Source organism: Saccopteryx leptura, chromosome 4, assembly GCF_036850995.1.
Source record: "Saccopteryx leptura isolate mSacLep1 chromosome 4, mSacLep1_pri_phased_curated, whole genome shotgun sequence".
In the NCBI taxonomy this organism is placed as follows: domain Eukaryota; kingdom Metazoa; phylum Chordata; class Mammalia; order Chiroptera; family Emballonuridae; genus Saccopteryx; species Saccopteryx leptura.
In genome coordinates this window covers 30,669,105-30,684,471 of record NC_089506.1, presented here as the reverse complement: position 1 = coordinate 30,684,471, position 15,367 = coordinate 30,669,105, and the positions used below count along the sequence as shown (strand labels likewise).

Genomic DNA, 15,367 nt, shown 5'->3' with positions numbered 1-15,367 from the left:
TTCCATACTCCAAGTTGATGCTCTACTGCTGAGCCAACTGGCCAGGACCACACTGCCAAATTTTGGTATCTCTAAAATGGGACTATTCAGAATTATCACTCACAATTAAATGACATTCTAATGTAGCACTCAAAATCCTTATAAAATGTATTGTTGCCGCTCATGATAATTCCTTACATATTATTAGATTCAAAAAGTACTAAAGTTTAGCTTCAGAACACAAATTTACTCGCTACTTAGGGATTCCTCTTCCTTGGTGAACCTCTTTTTCAAACAACTGCATGAAATAGCTATTATGGTTGCTATGATGAGAACAGGGACAGCAGTGTAGAAAACTAGAAGCCACAGGTTCTTTCCAGATTTCCAAAAAGCTCTTTCCATGATTAAACCTAAAAATAAAAAAATAAAAACATTAAAAAATCAGAGCAAAAAATTAAGCAGTCTATTTTTACTTTCAAAGTTGCAGCGAACTAATTGGATGTTCCTAATTTTGTTGTTATAAGTAACAGGGTAGAGGAGGATAAATGGTGATAAAGACACACTCGAGTTGGGGTGGTGAACACACAATCCAGGGTACAGGTATATTGTAGAATCACCCACCTGAAACCTGTATAATTTTGTTAACCAATGTCACCCCAGTGAACTCAATCAAAAGGAAAAAAGAAAAATAATAGAGTCATAATACATTGGATTATCTCTATTACCTTTCATTCTAAAAGAATAGAAACCAAGTTCCAGAAAGTTGTGACATATTCTATATTATAAACAGCTACAGCAAAATCTCACTATAACACTGTAGGCAGGCCTAAATGCTTCAACGATATATAATGCGGCATGGTGTAATTGCAAGGTTATCCAATAAATTTGCATTGTTACAGGTAGCATTATCACAGAATCTCCTATTTTTATTTATTAGATTGTTGACTTTTTGATATTAGGGATCTATTTTTATATATGGAGTCATTGCATAAAATGGCACTGGCATAAAAATCAGGACATTTTATTTCTAATGCTCTTCTACAACAAGTTAGCACTGGGTATGGTGCCCTAAACATATTCTTTAAGCTCCATGAAAAGAGAGACTTTGTTTAGTTTACTATAGATCCCTCACATGACTAGCTGAGCATGTGTTAGGAGTTCAATAAATATATATTTTCCAAGTCAATGAATAAGTAACAGAAGCCAGTCATAATGAACAAATACAATATTGTGCTAGCATCCCTCTGTGATCTCTATTTTTTTTTAAGCAATAAAGACAGACAGGAAGGGAGAGAAATGAGAAGCATCAATTCTTCATTGCAGCACCTTAGTTGTTCATTGATTGCTTTCTCACATATGCCTTGACAGAGGGGCTCCTGCTGAGCCAATGACCTCTTGCCCAAGCCAGAGACCTAGGGTTTCAAGCCAGAGACCTTTATGTTCAAGCCAGTGACCATGGGGTCATGTCTATGATCCCACACTCAAGCCGGCAACCTCAGGGTTTTTTGTTTTGTTTTGTTTTGTATTTTTCTGAAGCTGGAAACGGGGAGGCAGTCAGACAGACACCCGCATGCGCCCGACCGGGATCCACCTGGCACGCCCACCAGGGGGCGATGCTCTGCCCATCCGGGGCGTCGCTCTGTCGGCCAGAGCCACTCTAGCGCCTGGGGCAGAGGCCACAGAGCCATCCCCAGCGCCCGGGCCATCTTTTTGCTCCAATGGAGCCTCGGCTGCGGGAGAGGAAGAGAGAGACAGAGAGGAAGGGGAGGGGGAGGGGTGGAGAAGCAGATGGGCGCCTCTCCTGTGTGCCCTGGCCAGGAATTGAACACGGGACTTCCACACACCAGGCTGACGCTCTACCGCTGAGCAAACAAGCCAGGGCCAGCCTCAGGGTTTTGAACCTGGGTCCTCAGCATCCCAGGTCGATGCTCTATCCACTATGCCACTGGCTAGGTCGGGCATCTTTGTCATCTCTTTAACAGCAATTTATGGCTTTTCTTATTTAAACTGTATACTTCTTCAGAGTAATACTTATCTTCAATTTTCTTTAGTTTTTCTAAAACAGACACATAGCAACACAGATTAAATGTCTTTATATAGCTGAGATCACAGGACCAATGATGAAATAAGGAATGTTAAAAGATAGTCTTAAAGGAGAGACAGTGATATCAGTAAATAAAAATTATAAAAGATACTCTCAGCTTCATTGATGGTATTTGAAAGTTAATATTAGAGAAAAAAAAGAGCAAGATTAAGAACACATACTTGGTTTCTATTTCTTGAAAGAAACCCATTTATCTTTGAACTACAAATATTCCTAAGTAGCAAAAATCTCATTTTGTTTTGTCAAGATACTGTATTTGAGAATTTTATTAACTGGATATGTAAAGAAATAGACACTTGCCTGGTGTTTCTCTGTAAGCTTTTCTGGAACGCACATTGCAGTCTGAACCACTCCAGCCAGCATCACAATGGCACACAAATTTAGAATTGCACACCTAGGATAATTTTTTAATTTTTAAATAATCATTTAAAAACATTTTTTCATAAAAAATAAAATTATCAGATGGATCATGAAACTTACATTTGTATTTTTATGTAGCATAATTTTGTTTACTTAATTTATCTAGAACAAAAAAATAAGCTCTCTATTTTTACTTTCAAAGTTGCAGCAAACTAATTGCAATGTTCTTAATTTTATTGTTATAAGTAACAGGGTATAGAAGGATAAATGGTGATAGATACACACTTGAGTTGGGGTGCTGAACACACAATCCAGTGTACAGGTATATTGTAGAAATTAATTAAATGCTTCATTTCTTAGCCTAAAGCTTTTGTTCACACATGGAGAGACACAGGCATACACATATACACACATGACAGCTAAATAAAGCTAGGAAATAAGGCTCACAGCATTTGCATCAAGAAAATTTAACATCTTCAAATGTTCTCCTGAAATTTTAGTGTGCAACTTCAAAAACACCTACTAAAATTCTAACGAAAATGAGCCCCCGTCAGGTGGTGTGCTGGAGGCCAGCGGCTACCACTTCCCAGAGCAGATCTGTGCACATCTTTCAACCCACAAGTTCAGTGCCCACATGTGGTAACTTGAAGTATTTGCATTTACACGGGGACTTGACCCTCCCCCAGGAGTGGTTGGTAAACATTTAAGAGTATAACACTGCCCTTGGCCATTATCAAGTTTTATTGGGTTTGTTTTTGTTTGTTCGATTTTTTTAAGCAAAGGCTTTTTTATTACAAAGGGCCTCAGATACTTAGATATACTATAACATTAGAAACTGATGGTTTCTGTTATTAATAAATTATTAAATAAGAGTAAACACCTTTCTGCTGCCTACTCTGAGTCTTTATTCTGAATACTTTGTACAGATTTACTCATTAAATCCTCACAACAGCCCTTTCAGATCAGTACTATTATTATTCTTATTTTTATAGATGAAGAAACAGAGGCATAGATATGATATTTAACTTCTTAAAAGCCACATGTCTGCTAAGTGATAGAGCCAGGATTTAAACCCAGGCAGTCGGATTTCAAAAGCTCTACCCTTGATTACTGTGCTACTTCACAAAATAATATAAAACATCGTTCAGTTTCTAAAATAGCAATTTAAAAACATGAATCTAATTTCTCTCTTCCAGGCTTAAGTGTACAGAAAAAAAAGTACTCTGTTCAAGATATTCAGTGTCCCGGCTTCTGTCATACCACCTTCATACTGTTGTGTCTGTGTGTGTGTGTCTGTACATTTACTCTGAAATACTTTATAGATGTGATGCTGTCCTTCTTAAGAGACACTATTGTCAGTTTGTCCTAATATTGTGTTGTTACTGTGGGACCATTTGGTTAGGTGCTGTCTTTCAAATTTTCCACTATAAGTAATAATTAATTTGTGAAGAGATACTTGTAAGATTATGCCAGTATCTAGGACTGCATTAAACTCTCATCTACTAGTCTTAGCATTCATTGGTATTAACTCCTCATTACTTCAGTATTGATTCATAAGGAAGAGTTTTCCCTTATCTCCATTTATTTATTCAGCTATAGCAATAATTGAATAATATAATATATTACTAATATGGTCACGTGATCTTTGACAAAGGTACCAAGATCACTAATGGAGAAAGCAGAGCCTGTCTCTTCAGCAAATGATGATGGGAAAACAGGATATTCAATGCAAAAGAATAAAATTTCTCTTATCTCACACCATATATATAAATTATCTCAAAATTGATTAAAGACCTAAATATAAGCCCTAAGATGGTCAAACTCCTAGAAGAAAACATAGAGGGTAATAATCATGACATTGAACTTCACAATTTTTTGTATATGACACAAGCAACAGATGTAAAATAGGCAAATGAATTTACAACCTTAAAAACTTTTGTACATCAAAAGACACAATTAACAGACTGAAAAAGCACCATAAGAAACAATAGAAAAGATTTGCAAATCTTATACCTGATAGGGAGGTAATGTCCAGAATATATAAAAAATATAGAACTCAACAACAAAATAAATAAAGAAAAACTGGTTTAAAAATGGAAAAGGGACGTGAATAACCATTTCTCTAAAAATGATACACAAATGACCAACAAGGATATAAGCAGATGCTCAATAGCACTAATCATAAGGGAAATGCAAATGACAATCATATCACTTTCACCCATTAAGATGACTGCTATGTAAAAAAAAATAACAAGTGTTGGTTGGCAAGGATGTGGAGAAACCCTTGAATACTGTTGGTGGCACTGTAATACAGCACAACTATATTGAAAAACAGTATGGAAATTGTTCAAAAAATTTACACTAGAACTACCACATAACCCTGCAATCCCACTTCTGGGATATATACACAGAAGATCTGAAAACAGAGTCTCACAGTGACGTTCGCATACCCCCTTCCCTAGCAGTATTATTCCTCAGAGTTGGGGGTAGAAACAACTCAAATGTCCATCAGCAGATGACTGCAGTTATAAAATGTGTTTTATACATACAAGGAAATACTAGTCATCCTTATAAAGAAAGAAAATTCTGTCATATGCTACAATATAGATGAATTGCATGAAAACGTTATACTAAGTGAAATTAGCCATCACTAAATGACAAATACTGTATTGTTCAATTTATATGATGTATCTAAAGCAGTCAAATTCAAGAAACAAAATAGAAATGTATTTTTAAAGTAAATTTTAATTACTGATTAACTTTGAGAGAGAAAGAGAAACATCGATTTGTTGTCCCACTTATTTATGCATTTGTTAATTGATTCTTATATGTGCCTTACTCAGTGATCAAATCAGAAACGTTGGCATATGGGATGACACTTTAACCAACTTAGCTACCCAGCCAGGGAAAGGTGATAATTTTTTGACATCAGTTTCCCATCTGTAAAATGGCTCTGGTAATGTATTCTGTGTACTTATATGAAGATGAAAGCTGATATTAGCCAATATGATAAATCATTATCATTTTTTTTATTCTTTCTTCTTTTTTCACATTTTTAATTGAATTTATTGGAATAACATTGATTAATAAAATTATACAGGTTTCAAGTGTACAATTCTATAATACATTATTTGCATTTGTATTGTGTGTTCACCACCTCAAATCAAGTATCCTCTCATCACCAAATTTATTCTTGTATTATTATTAATTATTGCATTATTTTCCATAGGAACCACTGTAAACCTACTTTTGCCTCATCTTGTATATAGAACATTTCATCAAATATCGGCAGAATATACATTCTCAAGTTCATATAGAATATTACCAAGGACAGGCCATATAATAATCCACAAAAGAAATCTTAGCAAATTTAAGAAGTTTGAAAATACACCAAGTATCTATTTGGCCAAAATGATATGAAATTACACATCAACTAGAGGAAAGCTGAAAAATTCACAAACATATAGAAATTAAACAACATACTCTGAACAACCAAAGGTTTGAAAAAGATGTTAAAAAGAAAATCAGAAAAAGTCTAAAACACATGAAAATAAAAATGTAATACAGCAAAAATACTGGGATATGATAAAAACAGTTCTTAGAGGTAGATTATAATGATAAATGCATATATAAAGGAATAGATCATTTCAAATAAGCAATATGACTATACTTAATGGAACTAGAAAGAGAAAAAAACCCCAAAGTCAGAAAAAAAGAATAAAAAAAGAAAATTACAAAGATCATAGTGAAATAGATAAGGACCAAAAAACTAAGAAGAAAATCAGTGAAATTAAAAGCAAGTTTTTACTAAAGATAAACAAATCGACAAGTCTTTGACTAAGAAAAAAATAGAGGAAAGTAATGTAACCAAGATGACAACATAAGATGTTCCCAAATTTGCTCCCACTCAGAAAAAAAACTAATAACTATTCACGAATAAGACACCACTGAGAGAATTCTAGAATACGAGAGTGAGACTACAGCAGACCCATGCATCAACTACTAGACTGAGACAGACTGCATTAGAAAAGAGAGTGGCAGTACACTGACCACACTGACCCTCCCCCAGGCCAGCACACCACACAGAGGTCTTCCCTGAGCCTGTGGCTCCTCCAATGGGAAAAGGAGAGCTCAAGTAGCAGAGAGATCCCCCAGAATTGTGGGTAAATTCTTAGGAGTCCCTACTCTCATTCTACCTCACAGGGATCAAGGGTAAATCTGTGGGGCTTGCCCACTGAGATTGCGATTTCGAGGGAGAAGGCAGGAGGAGTTTGCAAGAACCAGTGCTTGAATTTTGGTAGTCCAAGTTCCTACCTGCTGTGGCCAGCTAGTAGTTCCAACCAGCAGCTCTGCTCATCTGCAGTCAATACAGTGTTGCATAATGACAAGGGAACTTGACAAGGTCTGCCTGCTCTGGGACCTTAAATAAAGAGCCCAGCCACCTGTGGACCTGGTCTGTTCACCAGGCAGGGCAGCTGGGGAATAGCCCTCCACTGCTAACTGTAGTTCCCAGAACTACACAACCAGAAATCCTGGCCAATTTCATTCTATACAAAGGCCTCTATAACTAACTATGGTACAAATTTAGTAATGCAAATCAGGTCCATATTGAAACTGGACACAACAAGGTTGTGTTGGGAAAGGTCACCAAAAAGACATGACCACTGATGTGACCCACAAGCTGCGCCTGGGATATTTGAGGCTCCCACTCCTTCTGCTGTGCTTGGAATGTGTGCTCTGCTTGCTTTCCCTGTGCTAGAAGCTACCCAAGGACTCAATCTTGAGAAAGAAGTGTGGGGATGAGACTATCTAAACTAGGTATGTGACTAAACCCAGATAAGACCCCCTATATATGTAGCTGAATTGTTAGGGCCTCTATTTCAACTTCTAAACTTCTGGTGGACTAGTGCAGAAAACTATTTGTCTTGCCACTGCCCAAGACAAGCCTGTAAGTTTTCCTGTTGATTAAACCTGCCACCTACCAATCTGAAATGGTCTGCCTTTACTTCAGTCTCTCTCTGCCTTCCACATAGGGGGATCAGTTTCAGATTATATTCAGGAAGCTCTGGAGAAGGTGGCTACCCAACACTAGCATTTCATAGGAACCCATAAAATGTTGAATATATTAATGAGTCAAGCTGAAAAGTGTCCAGGGTTGTTGTGATTTGGGGAAACATCACATGCTTACTTACTCCATGTCTACTGCAGGATGCTGAACAAGTAAGAAACTCATCCTGATACGTACTCGATTCTACACATTTACGATGTACACAAATCTAATGAAAAAAATTTCCAAGTCAGAGAAGTTCGGCTATCTTAACATTACAATCAGTAATTTTATAACATAAGTCTATAATAATTCAATACAATAAATACCTTTTTAAATACTGTTTTTGTTGTATCCCACAAATTTTTATATGTTATGTTTTCATTTAATGCAACATATTTTTCTATTTCTCCTGAGATTTCTCCTTGAGCACATGTGTTATTCAGAATATGTGGTTTAATCTCCAAGTAGTTTAAGATTTTATAAGTAAGTCTAACATAAACTACAGACTTCAGGTGACAATGATATGTCAATGTAGGTTCATCAATTTTAACAAATGTACCAAGAATGTTTTATCATATAAGACATATTATTATTAAATGTTACCTGGTAAAATTTGTTTTCACACATTATCACTGAGAAGAATTATCCATGTTATGGAAAAGATTCTATTTTTACTACATTACCAACTGACTAATATCAAAACATCTGTTGACTTGTGTAATTTTTTTTCTTTTGTGACAGAGAGAGAGAGTCAGAGAGAGGGGCAGATAGATAGGAACAGAGAGAGATGAAAAGCATCAATTCTTTGTTGTGGCACCTTAGTTGTTCATTGACTGCTTTCTCATATGTGCCTTGACTGGGGGACTACAGCAGAGTGAGTGACCCCTAGCTCAAGCCAGTGACCTTGGGCTCAAGCTAGTGACTTTTGGGCTTAATCCAGTTACCATGGGGTCATGTCTATGATCCCATGCTTAAGCCAGCGACCCCATGCTCAAGCTGGTGAGTTGCATTCAAGCCAGTGACCTTGGAGTTTTGAACCTAGGTCCTCCACAACCCAGTCTAACATTCTATCCACTGTGCCACACCACCTGGTCAGGTGATTTGTGTAATTTTTTTATTGTTTTGGCTCCAAGGTGTAAATGTATTTACTGATCTCCATGGCATACCCCTCCTTCAAGGAGGCATTCATGAGTCCTGGCCATTAAGAGGAAGCCAAGCAAAGATCTTGTCAGGAATTAAATGAGACTGAAGTATCTTTGCCCCTCTATGTTTTCTCCAGATTTGTGCCAGCCTCAGAAATCATTAATAATGAAATCAATAAATAGTAATAGCCAACCTGTATTTAACTCATACCATGTGCTAGACATTGTGCTAACCACTTTATACTGCTATCTCATTTAATAAACCCACAGAGTAAATGCTATTATTATCCCCACTTAACATATAGCTGTTGTATATCAAATTGGTTAGTTCAGTGGTCGGTAAACTCATTAGTCAACAGAGCCAAATATCAACAGTACAATGATTGAAATTTCTTTTGAGAGCCAAATTTTTTAAACTTAAACTATTTAGGTAGGTACATTGTTATTAACTTAATTAGGGTACTGCTAAGCTGGCCTTTGCTAAAAACGTGGTATTTTGTGGAAGAGCCACACTCAAGGGGCCAAAGAGCCCCGGTTTGCTGACTGCTGGGTTAGTTAACTAGCAAAATGTCAAAATGTTAAGAGGTGAAAATTTGATTCATGCACATGATCTAACTTGTGCTCTTATCTACTGGGCCCCAAGGAGATACATACTACCCAGTGGGATTTCTTCTTTCTGTCCAAGAAGAAAAATGAACTTTATGCTAGTGAGCACTTAACTACAATGTATTACCAAAGTCTCTCCCTCCCTACTCCAGTCCCAAAACACTTGGTAGTTTCCTTGTTCAGGACACTGAAATTCTGAAAAGGTGCAGTCAGTTCCATTTCCCCCTTATTATTATTATCTAGAGTCAAAGTAAAGCTTAATCGTTTTCTTTTTATCAAAATATTTAAGGTGCCATAGCACTACAAATGAATTTAAATTTGATACCAAAATGAAAATATGTATTAAATAAGTGAATAAAATTAGATTCAAAAAATAAATTTTAAATCGCTCACCCTCCCAGTGTCACATTCAGCACCATCATGGACTGCCAGTGGGTCTACAAATGGAGCTGTAATTGGGGCATTAAGACGGTAGTCTAAAGTTATACATATAACATTTCGCACATAGGCATAAAGCACAGCAACATCTTTTTCAAAGAAAGGACTTTGAAAAGGGTAGGTACAAATTAATCTTCCACACATAAGATTCCTGCAAACAAAATAAAGTTATATAATTATTACACATTAGGCATTTATAGGAAATGCTTCAAATTTGCTTTCTTTGACAAAAATAAATAAATGGTTCATCATTTATGGCAATGTATCTAGAAAAAACTAGTACTTTAACACTAACATTTAAAATAAAAAATAGAGCTCTGGCCGGTTGGCTCAGCGGTAGAGCGTCGGCCTAGCGTGCGGAGGATCCGGGTTCAATTCCCGGCCAGGGCACACAGGAGAAGCGCCCATTTGCTTCTCCACCCCTTCGCCGCGCCTTCCTCTCTGTCTCTCTCTTCCCCTCCCGCAGCCAAGGCTCCATTGGAGCAAAGATGGCCCGGGTGCTGGGGATGGCTCTGTGGCCTCTGCCTCAGGCGCTAGAGTGGCTCTGGTCGCAACATGGCGACGCCTAGGATGGGCAGAGCATCGCCCCCTGGTGGGCAGAGCGTCGCCCCATGGTGGGCGTGCCAGGTGGATCCCGGTCGGGCGCATGCGGGAGTCTGTCTGACCGTCTCTCCCTGTTTCCAGCTTCAGAAAAATGCAAAAAATAAAATAAAATAAAATAAAATAAAATAAAAAATAGGCCTTGGCCGGTGGCTCAGTGAATAGAACATTGGGCCAGTATATAGACATCCCAGGTTCAATTCCCAATCAGGGCACACAGGACAAGTGACCATCTGCTTCTCCTTGTTCCCTCTCCCCCTTCTCTTCTTCCTCTTCTCCTCCCACAGCCAGTGGCTTGATTGGTTCAAGTGTGGCCCCATGTTCTGAGAATAGTTCAGTTGGTCCAAGTTCCTCAGCCTCAGGTGTTAAAATAGGTCAGTATTCAAGTATCAGCCCCAGATGAGGTTGCCAGGTGGATCCCTGTCAGAGCACATGTGGGATTCTGCCTATCTCCCCTCCTCTCACCTAAAAAAAACCCCAACAAATTATGACCCCTACCCTTAACAATCTTCAGTCTAATACTAAATGTGATGTTATGTTGAGTTGTACACTTGAAATCTGTATGGTTTTATGAACCAATATTACCCTATTCAATTCCATAAATACAGATAATTATAAAAATAAAGTGTTACAAATGAAACAAATTCTTACAGAGATTTAACATAGTACACATTCCAATTTATCAGTCAGGGAAGACTTCAAAGAAAACATGCCATCTGAGTCAAAGCTTACAAATTAGTAGCATTCCAACAGTCAGAGTAAGGCCTCTCTAAACAAAAGTAACAGCATAATCAAATCAAGAAAGCAAATCAAACCACCTGGCATGCTTACCTGTTTTCAGCCTCTATGAGTGCAAGGGCCATGTTTGATTTGCTAACTAATATCTACCCCAGTGTCCAGCACAGAGTAGGTTCTTAATAAATGTTTGTTAAAATAAAGTCATAACCAACATATCAAATATCTGGCTTTTCAGATGCAGGGAAAAAGGAACTTCATTGTATAGACACTGGGCAGTTTTCAGCTTGAGCAAACAATCAAATGAATAGGGACAGTATTGTTATAAAGAAAAATTAGCAGGTTCAGAAAGAAAAGATGCAATAGACACTACAAGTTTCAAACACATCTGGGATTTGAAAACCTAATAGTCATCTACATATGTTTTTAAAATTATATGTAAATTTAAGCCTATAACACAGGAAATATGTCAGTTCTAATGATTTTGAGATTCACTCCCATATACATGTAATAATAGAACCACTGGAATAAATGATACACATGAAGAAAAACTAAAGATAGAATGTTATAGAACATAAGAAAAGTATCTTTAATATTTGCACAGCATACCTCCATTGACATGATTGATATTTGCCCCTAACCACACCGCAGTTCCCAAACCTATCAAGTTGAGATTGTATTTCTTCATAGCAGGCAAATGGAGCATTTGTTGAACCTGTCAAATTTAAAATATTTGGATTAAAACTCCCTTTTTTTCTGTCTTCTTCATTTCCTCATATATTATATGTCTCCTTTTTCTTTTTCTTTATTATCTAATTCAAAACTTTCCCTAATAGCCTGACTAGTGGTGGCACAATGTATAGAGCATCTGGGATGCTGAAGTTCCAGGTTTGAAACCCCCGAGGTTGCCAGCTTGAGCATGGGCTCATCAGTTTGAGTGCATGACTGTGGGATCATCAATATCATTCCATGGTCGCTGGCTTGAAGCCCAAGGTCGCTGGCATGGGCTTAAGGTCACTGGCATAAGCAAGGGGTCACTGGCTCGGCTTGAGCTCCCAACATCGCCCCATCAAGGTACATATGAGAAGCAATCAGTAAACAAGTATAGTGCTGCAACTATGAGTTCATGCTTCTCATCTCTCTCTTCCTCTTTCTCCTTCTCTCTCAAAAAACAAAAACAAACAAAAAAAACTACTTGCCCTAATCAAGTTGTCAAAAATGAGACAATTAAATTTAAAGGCAATGCATGTGTTATTCCTGCTATTGCTTCATTTTCTGTTATTTTCATCAAAAAAGATGCAAGGAGAGAGAAGAGTTATAGAAATGAAAACCATGAGAGGACTTTGTGGAAGAAGGCAATAGAAAGATAATATAACAAAATTATACTCGTTCTCTTAGATTCTGAGAAGGAACTCATAAAAAGCCAGATTATCACATAATCTCATTGATGAAACCTCATTGTATATCTTCAAGAACTCTAAAATAAAGGGACCAAAATTGCCAACCTATATATTTAACTATTTTTTCCTTCATTACTATATTAGTTTTTTATCATTTTGCAAAATACTATCAAAATCTTGGCAGTTTACAAGACCCATTTATAATGTCACAGAGTCAGGAAGTGACAAGTCCAGCAAGACACAAGTGATTTCTCTGTAAAAGGTCTCACTAGGCTGAAAGAAAGTCACTAGCTGAGTCTGGAGTCCTCTTGTGAGCCCACTGGTTGTTGGTAGAATTGAGTTTTGCAGTTGTAGCTTCATTTTTTTTCTATCTGCCAAGGGTTGATCTTGGATCCTAGGAATTCCCCCTCAGGTCCTAGTCCCATGGCCCTCTCACAGCAAGGCAGCTTATTTCTTCCAAACCTTCTGGAGAATCTTGCTGACATGTCCCATGTTTAAAGGGCTCACATGACTAGGTTAGGCCCACTCAGAATGATCTATATTAATCCAAAGTTGACTGATTGTGGACCTTAATTACACCTCCAAAATTCCTTCAACCTCACTATATAATTAATCACAGGATAGCTATCCTATCATATATTCAGTGGCTCTGCCTCACATCAAAGGGGATTATCTAAGGCAGGGGTCCCCAAACGTTTCACACAGGGGGCCAGTTCACTGTCCCTCAGACCGTTGGAGGGCCGGACTATAAAAAAAACTATGAACAAATCCCTATGCACACTGCACATATCTTATTTTAAAGTAAAAAAAAAAAACAAAACAAGAACAAATACAATATTTAAAATAAAGAACAAGTAAATTTAAATCAACAAACTGACCAGTATTTCAATGGGAACTATGGGCCTGCTTTTGGCTAATGAGATGGTCAATGTCCGGTTCCATATTTGTCACTGCTAGCCATAACAAGTGATATGATGCGCTTCCGGAGCTGTGACGCATGCATTCTGCATCACCGGAAGTACTACTGTACATGAGCGACGCTGCACTTTGTGTCCGCATCCTGTGCTCCTCTCACTGACCACCAATGAAAGAGGTGCCCCTTCTGGAAGTGCGGTGGGGCCGCATGCAGCCCATGGGCCGTAGTTTGGGGACCCCTGATTTAAGGCATGGACATCAGGAGAGTCTGGGAGTCATCTTAGAATTTGCACAGTTACCTTCTCTAAAATGAACCTTGCTAAGCCTAACTGATTCACTGATAAAAGCAGATAATATCTACCTCAATAGACTGTTCTGAGAATTACTAAGAGGATTTATTCAGTCTCTGTTAATTGTCACCTAATCATTCTCTATATTCTTTTAGATCACGAAAGTTTCTCCTGTTTACCAGTCCCTTCCAAGATTTACATTTTTCCCACTATTCTTTTTTTATCTTCTCCTAATTTGATATCTTTTCACTATTTTTAAACATTGGATCATCAAAGGTTATTCTGTATATGCTGTAAAAACAGACAATGCTATTTTTTAAGTATTCACAATGTTTAATCAGTTCAGTTGTTGAATCTGAGATACCAGATTAGGAATGCCAATGCAAGGCTTGTTAAACACCATGATGATATCCAGGAAAACTCAGAAATTGAGTAATTCAGTCCAGTTTGGAGAGATAATATAAAAGAATATGTTAATCACAGAAGTCAGATGCATTCTGTTGAAAATTCAGTACAATTTTATTAGTCCATCTATTGCATGTAAAGGTACAATTGAGCCATATTTTTTTTTTGAGCCATATTATTAACTTCTCCCTTGAATACCTCTCATTAGTGTTAGATACTTTCTCTTAGATCAGTCTGGGTTTTCCAGAATGAGATGAAAATACTAAAAGGGCAACACTTTGAAAACATGAAGTCACACGTCAAATAGTCTCTTAAATTCAGCATTCTGGCCAAGTCTACTAAGAGAATTTTCCTTTTACTACTCTAAATAATATACTTAGATTCTCTATATCTTATTATCCAATGTTATGAGGTATAATAAAATAGAGAACAAAGCCTAACATTTGACTCAACTCATCTCATGACTAACAGGCATTTACAATTTAACATATCTTAAAATCAAATTGTTTTATCCCTAGACTTCTTTATTTCAGTCTATGGGGCCATTTAGTCAACCAGATATACAGGCTAAAACTTAGAGATCATCTTTGATTTATTTTTTCCATGAGTACCTGCCTCTACTATATAATCCAAGTCTTACTCACACTACTTCCCAAATACAACCTGAGAAAAACTGCTTCTCACTTCTTCATTGGCCACTTCTTCATGGCCAATAGCTGGACTTATCAATTCTCTTCTAATATGCTACAACAGCCTTTTAATCAACTCCCTGCTTCCACCACTCTCCATTCCCCATGATGCATTCTCCAAACTATAAATCAGAGTAATCTTTTTAAAAACAAAAAATCATATATCAGTCTCTTTTTACTGATTTAAATTTATTGTGTTTACATAGATTCAAGTGTCCCAACAAATACATTCCCCCACCCCCGAGTTCCCCTCAACATCCCCCGTACCCTACTCCCCTTAATGTCCTCCCCCCTTCCCTCCAGGATCTGCTTTTCTGCTCTCTCTAACGCTGTGTTATGTATATATAGTTTCATCAATCTCTTTCCCTTCTCTGATCCCATCCTTTCATTCCCTTTCCTTCTGTCACTTTCCCTCTGGTCCCTTTGATCCCACCTCTGCCTCTATTCCGTTCCTCAGTTCACATTGTTCATTGGACTCCTCAGATGAATGAGGTCATATAATATTTTTCTTTCTCTACCTGACTTATTTCACTTAACATAATAGTTTCCAGGTCGATCCATGTTGTCGCAAAAGGTAAGATTTCCTTTATTTTCATGGCCTCATAGTATTTCATTGTGTACCACTGTTTTTTAATCCACTTGTCCACTGATGAA

General features: G+C 37.4%; 1 protein-coding gene across 1 annotated transcript in view; it reads right to left on the bottom strand.

The window, feature by feature from the left end:
* Window positions 1-225: 225 nt before the first annotated feature.
* ADAM32 (ADAM metallopeptidase domain 32) overlaps window positions 226-15,367 on the bottom strand; it is a 104,367-nt gene continuing 89,225 nt past the window's right edge. Inside the window, exons 17-21 of the mRNA XM_066383595.1 lie at window positions 11,624-11,729; window positions 9,635-9,830; window positions 7,636-7,719; window positions 2,404-2,477; window positions 226-418 (exon numbers count right to left, since the gene is read on the bottom strand). Of these exons, the coding sequence (XP_066239692.1) occupies window positions 226-418; window positions 2,404-2,477; window positions 7,636-7,719; window positions 9,635-9,830; window positions 11,624-11,729 (653 nt within the window). The remainder of the gene's footprint in view (window positions 419-2,403; window positions 2,478-7,635; window positions 7,720-9,634; window positions 9,831-11,623; window positions 11,730-15,367) is intronic.